Source organism: Mustelus asterias, chromosome 4 (assembly GCF_964213995.1).
Source record: "Mustelus asterias chromosome 4, sMusAst1.hap1.1, whole genome shotgun sequence".
Lineage (NCBI taxonomy): Eukaryota > Metazoa > Chordata > Chondrichthyes > Carcharhiniformes > Triakidae > Mustelus > Mustelus asterias.
Genome location: NC_135804.1, coordinates 129528105 through 129547965, shown reverse-complemented (window position 1 = coordinate 129547965; position 19861 = coordinate 129528105). Strand labels below are relative to the sequence as shown.

Below are 19861 nucleotides of genomic sequence, written 5' to 3'. Positions count from 1 at the left end.
GGAGAGGTGGTAGCATAGTGGTAATGTCACTGGACTAGTGATCCAGGATTATACTGTTTGAGCGCTGGTTCAAATCCCACTCTTGCGGCTTGTAGAATTTAACTTCAATTAATAAATCTGGAATCTGCCTCTAATGGAGACCATAAAACCAGTACCAATTGTTGTAAAAACCCATCTGGTTCTTGATTTATTATTGTCATATGTATTAGTGTACAGTGAAAAGTATTTTTTCTTGTGCGCTATACAGACAAAGCATACTGTTCATAGAGAAGGAAAGGAAAGAGTGCAGAATGTAATGTGTGGCTAGGGTGTTAAGAGATTGAATTAAAACATTGTTAGAGAGTTAGAATAAAGTTTTAGTAGCATGGAACGAGAGTAGAAGAGAGAATTAGAAGGTATGCAGGGAACAGCTTGCAAAAAGTCGCCACGTTCTGGGGCCATCTTGTTTTTTTTGCATTTTCGGACTCCTTTGTGACTCCAGACCCTGAGCAATGTTGTTGACTCTTTATTGCCCTGTGAAATGTCCTAGCAAGCCACTCCGTTGTATAAAGTTAATGAAACTGGACAAACCTCTCCTTCCAATACTGAAGATAATGTAGGGTATTTTTTTTAAAATGCTTCCCCTCCTGCAGCCCTGCCTCCTCTCTCACACCACATCCTCCCCCAATAAGGTTATTTTGCCTGTCCCAAAGTGTTGCTGTCTGCAGCAGGCAGACATTGTGCTTGGAGGTTACCTTCTAAGTGAGTAAGTAACTTACTTTTCTATCTTTTGTCTTTTCAAGTGGTGGCTCCTACATATCTTGAATTGTTTTCCTTTCATTTATTTCAGGTTTGAAAGGCAAAGAAGGTCGTCAAGCAGCAAGGAATAGTGATTATGCAATACCAAAGTTTAAACACTTACGGAAGCTTTTGCTCGCTCATGGACATTTGTACTACATTCGGATAGCACATCTCGTGCAGTATTTCTTCTACAAGGTTTGCTTTTCAGTATCTCAGTTCATGTTATGTAACTTTTGCTTTGCCTTTTTGCTCCCACTGATTTAAATTATCTTTCTTCCTTCCTTTTCTTCCTGGGGGCATCGTCTACTTAATGGGCTTTGATTCAATTCTACACTACTTGTCCTCTTGTGTTTTACCCAAATGACCAGAGTTCAAGTAATGAATATCGACAGATTGTGATTAGTGTTACTTATAGTGCAAAGCCAAATTTTTTCCTTTTGCTTGCACACCTTTTTAATTCTTGAAATGTGAGTGCCATTAGTAAATTTGCCATCTTTAATTACTGCAACTCTTCTGGTGATAGTGTTAAGGTGAGAATTTCAGGATATTAATTCAACAGTGATGTAGCAACAGCAATTTACGCCGCAAGTGATGATAGAAGATTACTTTGAAGGAGAATTTTTGGGGATGTGTTGTCACATGATGTTTACGATCTTGTCCTTTGCAGTTGATATGTACTGAGAATTTATAGCCTTACTGATGAATTAGCTTACCAAGTTGCTGTAATACCTCATGTAGGCACAATGTGCTGGTTGTGGAGCAACTGCACACTGAATCCAGTAGCAGAGCTGCCCAGCTAAGCTGTTCTACTTGGAACAATAGTTCAGTGTCTTGAATTGTATTGCAGCAGCCCCATCCAGAGAAGTATTTGGTCTTGTGTCGCACTGCTGGCTTAAATTCACAGAGAGGCTTTGAAGGGTCAATCAGTGCATGTTACTAAGTATCTGAACTCTACCCTTACTGTTGATATGGCTAGCCCTGATAAGCTTCTGGTAAAGATGACCCATTATCACTCCAATATTTTAATGGTGGTGGAGTGGCAGTGGTGGTGATGTTGATGGTTCGGTGGGAGGTAGACATTTACTTGTTTAATTGTTATTCCTTGTGGCACAGATGTTACCTGCCTCTTGACAGAATCCAGGCTGGGACTACCCAGTACCTGCTGTAAATATGAACTACCTCACTTTTAGGAGGAACTGTTTTCTTTTAATCTTTCACAGGATGGGGACGTTGCTGACTAGGCTGTCTTGAGAAGCTGGTGGTGAGGCACCTTTTTGAACCACTGCAGTGTGCTGTAGGTACATTGCTGTTGGGGAGGGAGTTCTGGGATTTTGACCTAGTGACAGTTACCATTAGCCAGAAATTTAACTGGAGCAGCCATCTAAATACTGTAGCTATAAAAGCAGGGCAGAACTAGGTAGCCCACAGCTCACTTCCCGACTCTCCAATCCGCCATCTACATGGCACATATGATAGTCGTATAGCTCAGAAAAGGCCCTTCAGCCCATCGAGTCGGCACCAACGATAACTACCACTAAAGTCGCGCTAATCCCATTTTTCAGCATTTGTCCCGTATCCTCGAATGAAATGATATTTCAACTGCTCGTCCAAATCCCAAGCAATGCATTCCAGAATTTCACCATCCTCTGAGTGAATTTTCTTCTCCTCAAACCCCCTCTGAATCTCCTGACCCTCATCATAAAACTATGCACCCTTGTGGTTGATCTCTCAACAAGGGGAACAGCTGCTTCCTAGTCACCCTGTCCATGCTCTTCATAACCGTATACACCTAAAGAAAACAATCCAAGCCTATCCAGTCTCTCCTTGTAGCTCAAATGCTCCATCCCAGGCAACATCCTGGTGAATCTTCTCTATACCTGACATAGTGGCACAGTGGTTAGCACTGCAGCCTCAGAGCGCCAGGAACCCGGGTTCAATTCCCTGCTTGGGTCACTGTCTGTGCAGAGTCTGCACGTTCTCCCCGTGTCTGCGTGGCTTTGCTCCGGGGTGCTCCGGTTTCCTCCCACATTCCAAAAGATGTGAGGTGCATTGGCCATGCTAAATTCTCCCCCCGTGTACCCGAACAGGCACCAGAGTGTGATGACTAGGGGATTTTCACAGTAACTTCATTGCAGTATTAATGTAAGCCTATTTGTGACACTAAATAAACTTTAAACCCCCCCTAGTGCAGTCACATTCTTCCTATTATAAAGTGACCAGAACTGCGCATAGTCCAGTTGTACCTTAACCAATGCTCTGTACAACTCCAACATTACCTCCTTGCTGTTGTACTCTACGCTACAGCTGATAAAAGTAAATGTCCCGTATGCCTTCTTAACTATCTTATTCACCTTCTCTGCCACCTTCAGGGATCTGTGAGTAAGTACCCCAAGATCCGTCTGTTCCTCTGAGCTTCCTATTGTCCTGTCATCCATTAAATTCTTCATTGTCTGTTACGGCTTCCAAAGTGCATCACTTCGATTTAACAGGGTTAAATACCATCTGCCATTGCTCTGACCATCCCATCTATATCTTCCTGTAACCTGCGACAAACTAAGGGACCCAGCACTGTTCCTTGTGGTAGGCTACCAGACACCGGTCTCCAGTCTCTCAAACAGCCTTCTACCATCACTCTTCTGTCCTATTACTAAGCCAGTTTCGGATCCATCTCACCAAATTTCACTGAATTCCATGTGCTTCAACCTTCTCAATCAGTCTCCCATGTGGGGCCTTGTCAAAGGCTTTCCTCAAATCCATGTAAATGACATCAACTGAACTTCCCTCATCCACACACTGGATCACTTTTTCAAAAAATTCTATCAGGTTGTTAGGCCTGCTAAAGCCATGCTGACATCCCTAATAAATCCATGCCTTTCCAAGTGGAGATTAATTTTCTCTCGTGTGGTGATAATCCTCAGCCTGTGCCCACCTGGAAGAACAAGGGGATCAGACACAGGGGAACACCAAACGGACAGCAGCAGTTCAAAAAGGTGACTAAACAGCACCTTCTCAAAGGCAATTTGGGATGGATAATAAATGCTGCCTTGCCAGTGGCACACTCGCCCCATGAGAAATTTAAAAAATGAATGAGTGAGGCCATTCTCCCCTGATGTAATGGAAGTAAGATCATTTGTGAATTAGCTGAAGGTCATGAAATATACTTGTCTAGATATCATTCAACAGTTACTATGTCAGATGTTGTTTGAACAGTTCCCAAATGTTAGTGAAAGAGGACGTTGCAAGATTGGCTAAAACTTTATCCTGGCATGTTGCTGAAAGCTTTATCCAGTTGCTGGTATGCCCCTTTTGAACTTTGTAGTGATTGTTTGTGACTTAGTGACTTACCGTATCGTCAGAGCCTGAAGTCATTTATTGGTCAAACATTATAGGACTGATTGTCTTTGAGAGGTGTCAGTGAGCCAGTTATATTTTTTTCAGTAATCTGGCCACTCATGATTATTCTGTGCACATTCCAGTTATATTGAATTCAATCTCACAATTTGTAATAGCATAATTTGAAATTGTGATTGTTAGCTTGCAAATCCAGCAGAGATTGTCCAATTGTCCAACAATTGGACAATTGTGTAGGAATCCTAACTGATTTTCCCTGTTGTTTACCCAAGAACATTGAAACTAGTTGTAATGGGCTTTCCTTGGCCCTGTCATGAGATTAGCAAAATAAAATATTTATTTGGCTCCATTACTCACTGCCTTGGCCAAATTAGTCTTTCAGGAGAAACTGCTATATCTTTACACTGAAACAATTTATATTGGGTGTTAAGATTGTCTATTTAACCATTGTATTTTGCTACATTGTACTAATAATTTTTGATATGCACAGGCCTACAACTTCATTCGCAATGCAGTTCTAAAGTTCATAGTTTAGAACTGCAGGTTTTGATTAGCTATCCATTTCAACAAAGAATACTCTTTTTTTCATTTCCAAATTATACAGAGAACCTCGTATGGTTTGCAGAATAGTTGCATTATTAGTGTATGCCTGTCTCTGCCTGAATCATGTTGGTGTTGAAATGTAGACAATGCAGCTGGTAATTTTCACATACCCAGATCCCACAAACAGCAATTAATTAAATGATTGTTTACATTAAAATTTAACAGGATTAGACAGGGTGGATTCAGAAAGAATGTTCCCGATGGTAGGGGAGTCCAGAATTAGGGGCCACAGTTTGAGAATAAGGGGTAAATCTTTTAGAGCTGAGGTGAGGAGAGATTTCTTCACCCAGAGGGTGGTGAATGTGTGGAATTCAATACCACAGAATGTAGTTGAGGCTAAAACGTTTTCTGATTTCAAGAAGAAATTAGATATTGCTCTTGGGGCTAAAGGGATCAAGGGATATGGGGAATCAGGATATTGAATTTGATGATCAGCCATGATCAAAATGAATGACGGAGCAGGCTCAAAGGGCCGAATGGCCTACTCCTGCTTCTAGTTTCTATGTTTCTATTGGGTGTTGAGGTTAAGGCATAAATATTGGCCAGGAAACTGGGCAAATCTCTCTTAATTTTCAAATAGTCCCATGCGACCTTTTACATCATCTGAGAGGAAGACTGGGATTTTGGTTTGATCTCAGTCAAAAGTAAGCCTGGATTTTGCGCTGGAGAATGTGGATTGGGGCTTGAGCCCTTTCTGACTGAAGGGGCAAGTGTGCTGTCATTGAGCTAAGGCTGATAAATAGCTTCACTATTCGAGCAATTTCAACAGTGGCCCTTCCAACATGGAGCATGCCTTTTCAGAACCAGGTGAGCTTTTAGGACATGAGTCTGATTATAATGTTTCTTTAAAAGTAGTTAAGCCATTTTGTAAAATCTTTACTGTGTCTAAAATGAAGAGAGATGGGCAAGTGAGTTTTAGAAGAGTCTACTAGATTTAAAGATTTGAGAAAAATCGGGATGAATGAGGTGACAGAACAAGCAAAGGAAGTGTTTATATTTATTCTATTTTAAGAATTTTCTGGTCTCAGGTTAACGATAAGTATGACTTGTGACTAATAAACTATAATGAACTCCAGTTCATTATAATAATGAAATTTCTTTCAGCATTGCTGTGCATGAGCTGAAAATAAACAAACTGTCCATCTTGGAGAGGTGGGAGTCTTTTTGAACCTGGCCAGCAGTCTTGTGTTCATGTTTACATAATAAACTGTAAAAGCTTGAATGCTATACTGGGAGAATTTAATGGCCTTATGATGAAAATGTGAGTTAGATCAGTTAAACAACAACTTTAATTTGTACCGTGCCTTAAACGTAAAATAATCTCTGCTGGTTCTTAGGTTTGTGAATTTCTGAAGCTTACTTGGTGTTTTCTTTTACAGAATCTTTGCTTCATCTTACCTCAGTTTTTGTACCAGTTCTTCTGCGGATTTTCTCAGCAGGTTCGTGTTGCTCTGTTACTGATTAGTGGCAGGGGTCTGATTTGTAAGATTGTCTTTGACCTTTTGGAAGGGACGGTACAGTAGCACAGTGGTTAGCACTGCTGCTTCACAGCGCCAGGGACCCGGGTTCAATTCCCGCTTGGGTCACTGCCTGTGTGGAGATTGTACATTCTCCCCGTGTCTGCATGAGTTTCCTCCCACTTTCTGAAAGACGTGCTGGTGAGGTGCATTGACCCGAACAGGCGCTGGACTGTGGCGACTAGGGGAATTTCACAGTAACTTCATTGCAGTGTTCATGTAAGCCTTACTTGTGACTATTAAACTTTACTTTAGGATGGCTACCTGGAGCTGTAGTCTCAAATTAAAACTAGATTGAGGTGCCACATGACATTTCTTTGGGTTGAGTAATAAACTAAATCCATGCCCCGCCCTTTCCCTGGCCTTATTCTTCTTTCCCACCCCCTCCTTTGAACTAGTAAAACTGAAGTTTTGTTTGCTGTTTTTAAACAAAAATGTACTTGTGAAATTTTACACTCAACTACCTTTTCTTTTGCTCTTTCTTCCCATAAGCCACTCTATGATGCAACTTATCTCACACTTTATAATATCTGCTTCACTTCTCTGCCAATTCTGCTATATGGTTTGCTGGAACAGCATGTAAACATTGAAATACTGAAAAAAGACCCCTCCCTTTACAGGTGAGTAATAACTCATTACCTCTTGAGGATCTAGTGTTAAAAGTCCTGTGAAGCATTCTAATACATTTTGTGACGTTAGCAGGAGTTGTTGATCTAAACAAGCGCCTTGACATGACAGCTACGCAGCAAAATCTAAAGCCTGCAAAACCTGTTGAGCTGCTTGGGGCAAAATTGCTGAGTTTTCCAAAGTACGCTGCCAATTTGGAAGATGCAAGAAGGTGTTGCTTTATCCACTTCCTGAAAGTGGCTGTTAGTCAAATTCCTGTTCTTAAAATGTAATTTCACTGAATTAATTTCACGCTGTGTTTCTAGTTTGTGATGTCCCCTAATTTTGGGAAGCTGTAAAAGGATTGAAGTAATTCTCTTTGGAGGAGTATAGAAACACAGAATGAAGGCAATGTGTTTTGTTCTTCCATGCAGAAAGATGTGGACATACTCTCACTTTGTCTCTCACTTATACTCCTGTTTTCATTCTATCATGCACACTCGTTCATTCTCCCTTATCGCTCTTGCTGTCCTCTCAGTCTTCCTGTTACACACACTGCCTTGTTTGATTATGGGCCCGATTTTACCAACAATTCGGGTGCGAAATCGTGGCAAAGTCGGGTGTGAGGCCTTTATTGTGATCTGCACCCACATCCACGCAGATTGCCACTTTACCAAAACCCGGGAATGGCGGCGATCCGCTTCGCGCTCAAAATGAGCGCAGTGGCGATTTAAATGCATTTGCATGCATTTAAATTGAATTAATGAACTGCCCGCCCAACTTTATCAGCATTACTACCGCATTTGCCAATCCGGAACCGCGCTGTTACAGACCTGCTAAATAAAAGTCTGAGTCGGGTGCTCCAGCCTCTGAGGAGCGCGTTCAGTGTTTCCAAATGCTCTCTGTCTCAGATCAGTGGTCGGGGGGAGGAGGGAGGCGGGTCAGAACATTCTCTGGTTGGTGGGGGGAGGAGGGGAGTGAGGTCAGATCGTTGTCTGGTTGGGGGGGGGGGGGGGGGGGGGGAGGAGGAGGCGGGTCAGATGTACCTCTGGCGGAGGGGGGGGGGATCGTTGTCTGGTGGTGGCGGGGGAGGGCTGATCGTTGTCTGGTGGTGGGGGGGGAGGAGGTGGGTCAGTTGTTCCTCTGGAGGGGAGGGGGAGTGAGGCCAGACCATTCTCGGGGGGGGGCGGGGGGGGGGGGGGGAAGTGAGGCAAGTTCGTTGTCGGTGGGGGGGAGGAGGAGTGAGGCCAGATCGTCGTCTTGGTGGGGGGGTTCAGCAGATGGATCTCTGGTTGGTGGTGGGGGGGGGAGGGGGGCAGGTAAGGGGGACAGTGATGTGTGTGTCCCGCCCCCCCCCCCCCCCCCCACCAGACATCCATCTGCCCGCCCCTCCCCAACCGCCCCACCCCGAGATACACCCTCGCTCCCGGGCCGCTTTCTCTGTTTTTTGCGGCTCGGGAGTGATCTGACATGGGTGCGCTTTTTCCAATTTTTTTCTAACTGCGCATGCGCAGTTCAGAGCTCCAATCGTTTCAGCCGTGCTAAGCCCCACCCACAGCGCGAATGGGACTGGAGATAGCTGAAAGCGTATGGGGGCGCCTGAAAGCGGATTTCTAAGTTGGATCTGTACTACGCCCAGATTCAGCACTTAGAATGAAAATGGTAAAATCGAGCCCTATGTCTACCACTTTGCCAGTCCAGTTCCAAGAATTGTCAATGAACATAGAACATTACAGCGCAGTACAGGCCGTTCGGCCCTCGATGTTGCGCCGACCTGTGAAACCAATCTAAAGCCCATCTAACCAACACTATTCCAATATCATCCATATGTTTATCCAATGACCATTTAAATGCCCTTAATGTTGGCAAGTCCACTACTGTTGCAGGCAGGGCATTCCACGTCCTTACTACTCTCTGACATCTGTCCTATATCTATCACCCCTCAATTTAAAGCTATGTCCCCTTGTGCTAGCCATCACCATCTGAGGAAAAAGGCTCTCACTGTCCACTCTATCTAATCCTCTGATCATCTTGTATGCCTCTATTAAGTCACCTCTTAACCACCTCCTCTCTAACGAAAACAGCCTCAAGTTCCTCAGCCTTTCCTCATACGATTTTCCCACCATACCAGGCAACATCCTGATAAATCCCCTCTGCACCCTTTCCAACACTTCCACATCTTTCCTATAATACGGCGACCAGAACTGTACGCAATACTCCAAGTGCGGCCACACCAGAGTTTTGAAGCTGCCATCTTGTGCAGCCTTCCTATGCCTGTTTCCTGAGGAAGACTGCCCAATGATAATTTCTCCTTCCAATTTAACCATTTCCTGCTAAAGTTCGGGGGCGAAAGGGGATTTGCCTTTGGGCAGCCAATCTGTTCTTAACAGAGAAGCTCCCTGTATGCACTGTACCACACATTGTGTGCATGCCCTGTGCTGCTCAGAAATTGTAAAACTAGACCTTGTAATTTCTATTTTTAAATTTCTATTGAAGGGGTGGGAAGAGAAGATCCACCCCCCCCCCCCCCCAAATACCCAGATTAATGCATGCTGGAAAAGTGTTCCCTGTGCTGTCCTGGAAAGCAATATGTACGAATTAGAGACTGGAGTAAACCACTTGGCCCCTCAAGCCTGCTCACCATTCAATACAATAATGGCTGATCTGATTGTAACTTCTCCCATACCCTCCAATAACATTTCACCCCTTCGCCATCAAGAATCTGTCTACCTCTACCTTTAATATCTTAGATATTTAAAGACCCTGCTTCCACTGCCTTTTGAGGAAGAATTTCAAAGACCTTCTGAGAGAGAAAATACTCCTCATCTCTGTCTGAAATGAGCAACCCTTATTTCAAAGAGCCCTAGGTTTAGATTTTTTCACAAGAGGAAACATCCTCTTCACATTCTTTTTGTCAAGTTCCCCTAGTATCTCCTGTGTGGCTTGGTGTCAAATTTTGCAGGATGAAGCCCCTTTTAAAGTGCCATGGGACAATTTACTATGTAAAATGAACTGTACAAATTCATTTGGTTATATGTCAATGGATATTGATTCAGTTTATATTTTGAGACATTGGGTTTTAGAGTATTACCCATACGAGCTGCATAATATGGAGCATCATTTTATTGAGTTTTCTTGACAGTGGTATAGCAAAGCAAGTATTGCTGGTTTTTACTATTATTTTTCTGGTGACTTTGCATGATTGCTGTTCCAAATTCAACATAGAAATATCATGTATGACAAGATTCTTTGGCAAATATTCAGATTTCTTTACAGTCGTTGTGGCATAGTGGTTGTATCACTGGACTAATGTTAGTTAATTTACTTTATTAAATAAATCTGGAATTAAAAAGCTAGTATCAACATCGGCGACTTTGAAGCTATCAGACAGTTATAAATATATTGGTTCACTAATGTCCTTTTAGGGAAGGAAATCTGCTGTCCTTGCCCAGTAAATCTAGATGTGACTCCAGACCCACAACAACGCGGTTGGCTCTGGACTGCCCTAAAGGCAATGGAGGGTGGGCAGTAAATGCTGGCCTGGTGCAGGATCCTGTGAATGAATTAAATTATTCAAGAAACTCCTCTTCAGCTCATTGACTTTTGTGTTGAACTGCAGTGCAATTTTTGTTTTATTTATTACCACTGCCCTAACCTCAGGAAGCATGAACCTCATGCTTCCGAGAGATTGGTACTTTATCAGTTCTGTCTTTGGCTGTTTGTGCTACTGTTTTGGGGAAGCATGTCTCAGAACAGTGTACACAGCTCGAGTGCTTTAAGTATCTTCTGGTTTGTATTCATGTTCAAAATTCTCTTTGTAACCATTTGAGTCACTGGTGTTCAGCAGTTCTCAAGTACGGCAAATGTATGCAATATTTGCCTCTTCATTGACCTTTCTGTCAATATACTAAGCAATGTTCTGAGCGAATCTGAAATAGTTGCTTGGGTAGTACAGAAATTGAGTATTGCTTTAAGAAAAGACATGCTGCTGAAGCTCTTGCACTCATCAGGACAATCATGACAATTTCTTGACCAATCAGAGCTAACTTGCCAGCCAGCATCCCTTTACTCATGCAGTATAAATGGTTGTTCCCTTTGAAATTTGGCATTCTTGTATCTGCCCTGAATAGTGCAAGACAGAAAGTTTTGACAGCATGTCTTTTCTCAGCAATACTCAAATCTGAAATCTTAGATATCTCATGTCTGATTTTTTTTTTGCATCTTCTGCAGGAATATTGCCAATAATGCATTGCTACAGTGGAAACCTTTCCTTTACTGGACGTTTCTAGGGCTGTTCAATGGGCTAGTATTTTTCTTTGGGGCTTATTTCCTTTATGACAATTCAACCCTTGCAGAGAATGGTCAGGTCAGTATAGAACTACTTCCATTATTAATTTGTCAACTTTGATCACCAAGCAGTTTGTGATTTTGTTACATTAATTATTTTGTATTTCCATTCTATTTACTTCATACTCAAGCAAAGGAATTTGTCAGTTTTTTGGAAGCGTTCACAAGCACTTTAGGTGGAATTATTTATTTTAACATAGAGTTTCCTTTATATAGGCAAATGTGGTAGCCTTTTCTTGCACAGTCAGTTCCCATAAGCAGTAAAGATATAAATGATTAGATAGCCTCCTAAGCAAATTGTTGGTCTGAATATTGGGAGAATATCTTTATATGGTCATGGGTTCTCGATGTCCTTTTAAATCATGGGAACAGATATCTTTTGTTTAATGTTTCAAAGAACAGCACCTCCACAAATGTCATGAAGTCTTATTTTGATATTTTATTACCTTGAAAATAACATTTAGTTCTGTGAAGATATACCTCCTCTATCTATGAGGTTTTCTTTCTCACAATTTTAAAAATCACTCCAGGCTATATATTGACTGCAGTGAAGATGTACAAAGGCCTTCACTTGTCTTGCTCTTGAGCCAACCATTAGTTGTGTGGAAGAGGGAAGTTGATTCTTCCACAATGAGGGCAGAGTCTTTTGGTGAAATTGGTGATTTTAGGCTGTAGTTGCTGACATAAATTTGCATTGAACTCTAGTGTGCCACATATTGATTATTTTTGATGATGAGTTCTTTGTAATACATCATTATTCATGTTAACAAATGCAATAACATTTTACTTGTTCTGAGAATTGGTTAACTTTTCCTTGTTGGACACCTTGAAGGATTCCATCTTAGCGAAGTACATTAGCAGAGATGTGTCCCCAGAAGAGTTATTTCATTTCCCTAGCAACCTGCACTGAACAATTTGATTTGTATTGACTGTTGCACCATGCATAGCAACATTGACTACAAAGAATGCTTTGGTTTGTATTGAGTTTTGTAAGTTGAAAGACCCGACAGGTATTTGTAATAAGGTAATCAGTTTTTTAAAATGCTGTCTAATTTTAGATTTTAACAGTTGAATTAAATGCTGATAGTATTCCTGAGAGGCCTGCCTTAAACTTTTGTGTTTTCAGCTGGAATGTCGTGTTTGACTTTGTTATCTATTGCAGGTTTTTGGAAACTGGACTTTTGGGACAATTGTCTTTACTGTTTTGGTATTTACAGTTAATCTGAAGGTATGTGCAATTTAAAATGTTTATATTTTGCTGAAAACTCATGGGGCTTGCGAAAATAATTATTTTCAGTTTGTTATATTTCATACATTTGAGTTCCAAGTTCAATTTAATCCAAGTTTTTATCAAGATTATCTAATACTTATCATTAAAGGGGCATTCTGCCTCAATTATATATTCCTGTTTAAAACCAAAAATTGTAATTTTGGCAAGGCCAGCATTTATTGCCCATCTATTATTTAAGAGAACATGGTACTGAGCAGCCTTCATCTACTACAATCCATGTGGTGCAGGTACATTACAGTTGGGGAGGGAGTTCTCAGAATTTTGAGAAGGAGAGAATTTCCAGGATTTTGACCAAGTAACAGTGCAGGAATCACGATATCGTCCCACGTCAGAATGTTGTGGAGAGGAACTGCGGGTGGTAATGTTCCTGTGCATCTGCTGCTGTTGTCCTTCCAGGTTGTAGAGGTTGCAGATTTGGAAATTACTGTCAAAGGAAACTTGGTGAGTTGCTGCAGTGCATCTTGTCAATGGTACACACTGCACTGCTATGCACCTGTGATCAAGGGAGTGAATGTTTGAGATGGTTTTTCGGGTGCTGATCAAGCATGCTGCTTTGTCCTGAATGATGTTGAGCTTCTTGAGTGTTGTTGGAGCTGTACTCATGCAGGCTAGTGGAGATTGTTTCATCGCACTCCTGACTTTTGCCTTGTAGATAGTGGACAGGCTTTGGGGAGCTAGGAGATGTGTTACTTGTCATAGGAAATGACACAGAGGAAGGACATAACTGCAGAGGAGATTTACAAGACTGTTGCCAGGGCTTGAAAATTGAAGCTATAAGGAGAGATTGGATAGACAATGATTGTTTTCCAAGGAACAGAGGAGTCTAAGGTGTGACCTAATTGAGGTGCACAAAATAATGAGGGGCCGAGACAGGGTAGACAGGAAAGACTTGTATCTGCTCACTTGAGGGGTCAATTACCAGGGGGCATAGATTTAAGGTGATTGACAGAACGATTATAGGGGATATGAGGAAAAACCTTTATCACCTAGAAGGGCGATGAGCATCCAGAATTCACCACCTAAGTTGGTGGTTGAGGCTGAAACACACAACCCATTTTTGAAGTGCTGTAACCTGTAAAGCTATAGACCAGATGCTGGAAAGTGAGATTGAAATGAGCGCTTAGTTTCTTTTTCTTCTTTTTTGCCAGCGCAAATGTGATGGTTTGAATGGTCTCTTTCTCGGCTGTGGCTTTTCTATAGAGTTAGAAATCTCAGCCTCTGACCTGCTCTTGTAGCTACAGTATTTATATGGCTGGTCCAATTCAGTTTCGGGTCAATGGTAACCCCCTGATGCTTGAGTATTCAGCAATGGTAATACCATTGAATGTCGAGGGCGATAGTTAGATATTCTCTTGTTGGAGATGGTTGTTGCCTGGTGGTGCGATCGTTACTTGTAATTTATTAACCTAAGCCTGGTTATTGTCTAGGTTTTTCTGCATGCAGGCATGCTTCAATATCTGACCTTTTTATGAATGGTGTTGAACACTGTGCGATCATTTTCAAACATCTTCACTTTTAACCTATGCTGGAGTAAAAGTCATTTGATGAAGTAGCTAAAGATGTCTAGACTTGGGTACTACCCTGAGAACCTGGGACTAAGGTGATTGGCCTCCAATGGCCATAACCATCTTTCATTGTGCTAGCATGACTCCAACCGGTGGAGAGTTTTCCCCCTGATTCTCATTGGCTTCCATTTTTGCTGGATTCCTTATGCCACACTTGAAGTTGAGGACAATCACTCACACTTGACATCTAGAATTCAGCCCTTTTGTCTGTGTTTGAACCAATAGCTTTGCAGGTTACAGCACTTCAAATGCAGATCCCGGTGCCTTTTAAATGGGTTGCATGTTTCAGCCTCAACCACCAACTTAGATAGCGAATTCTAGATGGCTCATCACCCTTCTAGATGATAAAGGTTTTTCCTCGTTCCCTATAATCCTCCTGTCAATCACCATAATGAGGTCTGACACAGAATTGCTTTGGCGGAACCCCAACTGAGCACTGAATAGAGTAAGTGTTGCTTGATAGCACCTTCCATCACTTTGCTGATTGAAACCTGACTGATGGAGTGGTAATTGGCTGAATTAGATTTCTCTGGCTTTTTAGGGCTCAGGACATAACCTGGACAATTTTCTACAATGTTGACTAGATGCTAATGTTTTGGTTTTTTAGCTGTACTGCAACAGCTTGGCCAGGGACATTGCTTGTTCGGGAGCACAACTCTTTAGTACTGCAGGCGGTATGTTGTCGGGACACACATCCTTTGCTCTATCCAGTGCTATCAGTGATTTCTTGGTATCACATGGAGTGAATCGAGCTGGCTCAAGATTGGCCTCTGGAAGAGGCAAAGTTGAATTATCCATCAGCACTTCCCAAAGAAGATAGTTGCAGATGTTTCAGCCTTGCATTGACAGTATGAGGATATTCATCTTTTTCCTCTAAGGAAGGTGACGTTATTTCTGAACTGCATCTTGGGTAGTGTTGTGATTATAGCAGATCTCTACTCTGCAGTACTGAGTTTACATTCCACAGACTACATAAAACTGATTCAATCAACATCGAGCCCTATAGAATACGATGCCAATATGAATTTTCCAAGTTGCTGACCTTGGCTGCATCGATGTGGGCAGGAACTGAGCATAAATTTACAATAAAGGCAGGTTGACAGAGGCCAGCTGGTCTGTCCCATTCAGTGAGGTTGACAAGCCTGATGGAAGCTTTGTAATCTGAGTGAGTGAGAAGATTTTAACCCTAGGCCAATTCAGGGAGAAGAATCATTCCAGAAAATTCTTCCCCAAAGTGCAAAGTTGATCAAAAATTATTTCCATAACAATCACAATTGGAAACATTACTTAACATTGATTGAGCACAAACCACATACGTTCTGGAAAGAATAAAAAGCTAGCATCAAAATGGTGACCTTGACACGACCGATTTGTCGCAAAAAGATATCTTGTTCCACTAATGACATTCGGGGAAGGAAATCTGCTATGACTTTTCTGGTGTGGCCTTTATTTGCTTCCAGAACCATGGCAACATGCAGTAGTTAACTCTCAACTGCCCTCTGGAATGGCTGAACAAACCACTGGAGTGTTTCAAGAGCAGTTAAGGGATGAGCAATAAATGCTGACAATATCCACACCTTGTGCATGAATAAATGAAACTTCTGTCCTGATGCAGCCTAATTTTAGTATTGTTTCCTTCCCATATATAATTAAATTCATTGTGTATTTTCAAATTTCTGAAATCCCCCATAGTACAAAGAACCAAAACATGTCTGACTGTATTGCACTCTTTTTTTTTTAAACCATAATCATCTTTAGGTTTTCTGAAGATTACGTTTGATTCCTTTTTGTAAAGCTCCTCCGAGCTAAGGGGGAAAATACTGCATGGTATTGAGTGAGTGTGCTCTGCAGTGCTGAGTAATGCAGCAGACTGGCAGGATGAAAGTGTGTCTAATGCTGGCTGGAGGGATGGCACGTGAAACAAGTTTTGGCTCGGTTATCTTTGCAAGTGGCTGCACTCCAAAAATTTGGTAGCAGCCAAGAATTAAATGGGACATTTTATTTTTGTCCAAAAAATTATGTGAAAGGAAGGGAGAAATAATCACTGTCATTAATGCAGTTAACATGTAATGCAGAGCAGCTCATGGGACACCTAGTGTGGCCTTTCCAAGTGATGATATCAGCTTGTTTAAGTTTGTTTATTTAGTGTCACAAGTAGGCTTACATTTAACACTGCAATGAGGTTACTGTGAAAATCCCCTAGACACCACACTCCGATGCTTGTTTGGATACACAGAGAGAATTCAGCATGGCCAATTCACCTAACCACGTCTTTCAGACTGTGGGAGGAAACTGGAGCACCCAGAGGAAACCCATGCAGACACTGAGAACGTGCAAACTCCACACAGTGACCCAAGCCGGGAATTGAACCTGGGTCCCTGGCTCTGTGAGGCAGCAGTATTAACCACTGTACCATCATGCCACCCCTTGGATATATAATGTATAAGCCTTCAGGGCATTGAATACATTTCTTATTTTGGCATATTTCTCTCAGGAGATTTACAAACTGGGATGTATGTGGAGCGCCTTAAACCCTGGCGTGGATTTTTAAACTTACCAAATATTATTAAAAGTCAAATCACCTAGTATGCCTTAATAATTTTGAATCTCAGAAATGAGTCCCCTTGCTTGAAAGAGGATAATTCTGTTTCGATATTTTGCTTTGAACATGGTTCTTTAACATAAAATTCATCTTAATTATTTTTGTACTCCGAAACAAACAGCTGGTGAACCATATTTTGTACTCTCTTAATTCGACTTGCCTGTACTACCTGGAACTTTGGCCATGATGGAGTAAAAATGTCCATAATCCTTTTGGAGTCCTGTTTTTCACTGGCAAATCCGATTTTTGGGCACTAAGGAAATCATGAGAGTCTGACTTCCTGCTGACAAACGGTTCATTTCCTCGCTGTATTTAGGCAACATTCAAACAACTAACTAATGACTGAACCTTAAACTAACTCTTCATCAGTGCCAAAATTACAAATAAAATGCTGGAAATATTCAGCAGGTCTGACAATATCCGTGGAGAGAGAAACACAGTTAAGATTTTAAACCTGTGACGTTTCTGATAAGAACCATAAACGTGAAGCATTAACTCTGTCTCTGAGCTGATGCTGCCAGTTCTGCTCACTGTTCCCTGCGGTATTCTTCTTTTGCTCGATACCTTGGTTTATAAATGAGCCAGATCTTCCCTGTATTCCATGTCAAATAGAAGCAATCCTATTTGAACTTATTTCTGGGAAGCTGAAAGTTGGGCACCACAACTTGGCAACACTGGCTCAAGCCAAGAAACCTTGCGTTACTGCAGCAAGCTTTCATTTGCTGCTTATTGTGACACATTTTGAATTAATTGAACATACGAACATTGGGTTTTTATGATTTTGAACTTGTATTTATTTTATATTTGTAATTTTATCTTGAAAAATAATGTATACAAACAGTTAGTTTTTGATTGCTTAGCCTTCAACTCCCATTCTTATCTTGTTGTACTTTCAGCTTGTATTGGACACTCGATACTGGACATGGGTCAACCACTTTGTAATATGGGGTTCTTTAGCGTTTTTTGTCATCTTCTCTTTCTTTTGGGGTGGCATCATATGGTAAGTAAATATGAATACCTGCAGTGCCATTTAAGAAGGTTACCCCTTGTCAAAACTTGCATCTCGACTCCTGCAATGACATCAGATAGGAGTGCTTTTTAAAAAATGGTTTGGGTATGAGTGCAGTTTTGCTCTGCTTATCTAAGAGAGGATATACTTGCCACAGAGGGAGTGCAGTGGAGGTTCATTAGGCTGATATTGGGGTTGGTGGGACTGCCCTATGAGGAGAGATTGGTTCAACTGGACCTAGAGGTTAGAAGTTTAGGAGATCTGATTGAAATGTATAAAATTCTAACTGGGCTGGACAGACCAGATGCATGGAGGATGCTTTCCCTGGTTGGGGAATCTAGAAACCAGGGCCACAGTCTCAGGATATGGGGTGGACTATTTAAGACTGAGATGAGGAAACATTTCTTCACTCAAAGGGTAGTGAACCTATGGAATTATCTACCACAGAAGTCTATTGAGGCCAAGTCATAAAATGTTCAAGAGATGTAAATTTTAAAATTTTAATGGCATCAAGGGGTATGGCTAGAAAGCAGGAATATGGCATTGAGATCGAGGATCAACCATGATCCTATTGAATGGCAGAGCCAAATGGCCTATTCCTGGTCCTAGTTTCTACGTTTCTATGAAAAGGTATTTGGCCCCAGACCTAACAGCATATTTCTTCATTCTGATAACGATTCCATTATTGATGCAATTATTCCAAATTTACTGCTTACAGTTTATTACTATCATAGATTAACCATTCTATTGATTGTTAAGAACTACTTGTTAATTATGAGAGAATGTAAATTTGATTAGAGAATGCAAGAGCACATTTAAGATCCTGAACATTGGAGTTTTAAAGTGTCATTCCATGTCTCAGCACAAGAATTTGTTGATTGAGGTTTCTACTAGGTATTTACATAATGTACAAAGTTCAGTAGACTGTTTTGAGCCATAATTCTGCAATCCTGGATATCAAAGTTTTGCTAAATTTGCACAAATCAAAATACATTTTAAAGGGGCTTTGTTCTCAGGATTTCTGGGAAGAACAATTCTTGCATCCTGACAGTAGTTCTATTTTGTACTCAAAGTACTGATGGCATTGAATTTGAAATGGTATTTATGTGCTGCAGCTTTATTTATAATGCCAATTTTAAAGATCTAACTTAGCTGGCATACTTTCACAATTCATATAGTGATGCATCTGCATGTCTGGAAGTTTGACCAGATTGTCGTTGGATTACACAGATTAGAATCTTATTAACAGTATTCTCTGTAAATTATCTAGGCTGTTATATCAGATCTACATCAACCTTGTTTTTTTAAAAAAAACCTCTGTGCAAATGTACTTTGCTCATTTCTTTGCATGTGAATTGTGTTTGGTTTAAGAAATGCTGAACCTAATTATTTTAATTTCTTTTCAATAGGCCTTTCCTGAAGCAACAAAGAATGTACTTTGTGTTTGCACAGATGCTGACTTCTGTTTCAGCGTGGCTTACTATAATTTTATTAATAACTGTTAGTTTGGTGCCTGATGTTGTGGTAAAACTCTTGAGCAAGCCATTAGAGAAAGGCAGGCTGCAGGTAGGTACTGAACCATCAAAATATCACTCCTTGTTTAAAAGTTGTGTATTTCTATATATTTTCTTGTCAGTGGCGACTATTTGAAAACTATTACAGTAAACAACTGACTGAGAGAATATCGAAATGACAAAATATTATCGTATTGTTACTCCTGTAACCTGAAGTAATTGCATCTGTGCCTTTCAATAATTTATGTTAAAACTTCTTGGATTTCCTAAAATATATTTATCAGGAAGCATAAACAGTTTGTAATGAAAAATTGCACTTCACTCTTTTGCTGCTAGTATCTCTTAGTAAAAATTCTCCTGGTGATATTAATTTGTGAGCAACAGGTAATCTTTTCCTCATGTACTGTTCTCATTGGCCAGTTGAGATCGCAATTGATATTCAAACCGTGTGTTTCAGTGAAACAGTTGTAAAACATTAATCATTCCCTCTTGGTCAATATACCCTAAAAAAATCTGCTAAATTAGTCTCTGGTATAATATCTCAGCTTTCACCTTAGAATCTGTTTTTTAAAAATTCTCTGGAAAAAAACATGTTTTATTTTCTGTGGCTGAATATGATTTTCTTAATACCTCATTTTTAATCCCCTCAGATAATTAAGATACAGGGATTCTCTGT

The 19861-nt window shown here is 40.9% G+C and overlaps 1 protein-coding gene across 5 annotated transcripts in view; it reads left to right on the top strand.

Moving 5' to 3' along the window:
* atp11c (ATPase phospholipid transporting 11C (ATP11C blood group)) overlaps positions 1 to 19861 on the top strand; it is a 122129-nt gene that overhangs the window by 83283 nt on the left and 18985 nt on the right. For all 5 annotated transcript variants that reach the window (XR_013497666.1, XR_013497664.1, XR_013497665.1 and 2 more), the window contains 7 exons: positions 830 to 975; positions 6114 to 6173; positions 6744 to 6871; positions 11088 to 11223; positions 12367 to 12432; positions 17559 to 17662; positions 19081 to 19237. Coding sequence is in view for 2 of the 5 variants with exons in the window: in XM_078211750.1 (XP_078067876.1) it covers positions 830 to 975; positions 6114 to 6173; positions 6744 to 6871; positions 11088 to 11223; positions 12367 to 12432; positions 17559 to 17662; positions 19081 to 19237 (797 nt within the window). In the remaining 3 variants the exon portion in view is untranslated. The remainder of the gene's footprint in view (positions 1 to 829; positions 976 to 6113; positions 6174 to 6743; positions 6872 to 11087; positions 11224 to 12366; positions 12433 to 17558; positions 17663 to 19080; positions 19238 to 19861) is intronic.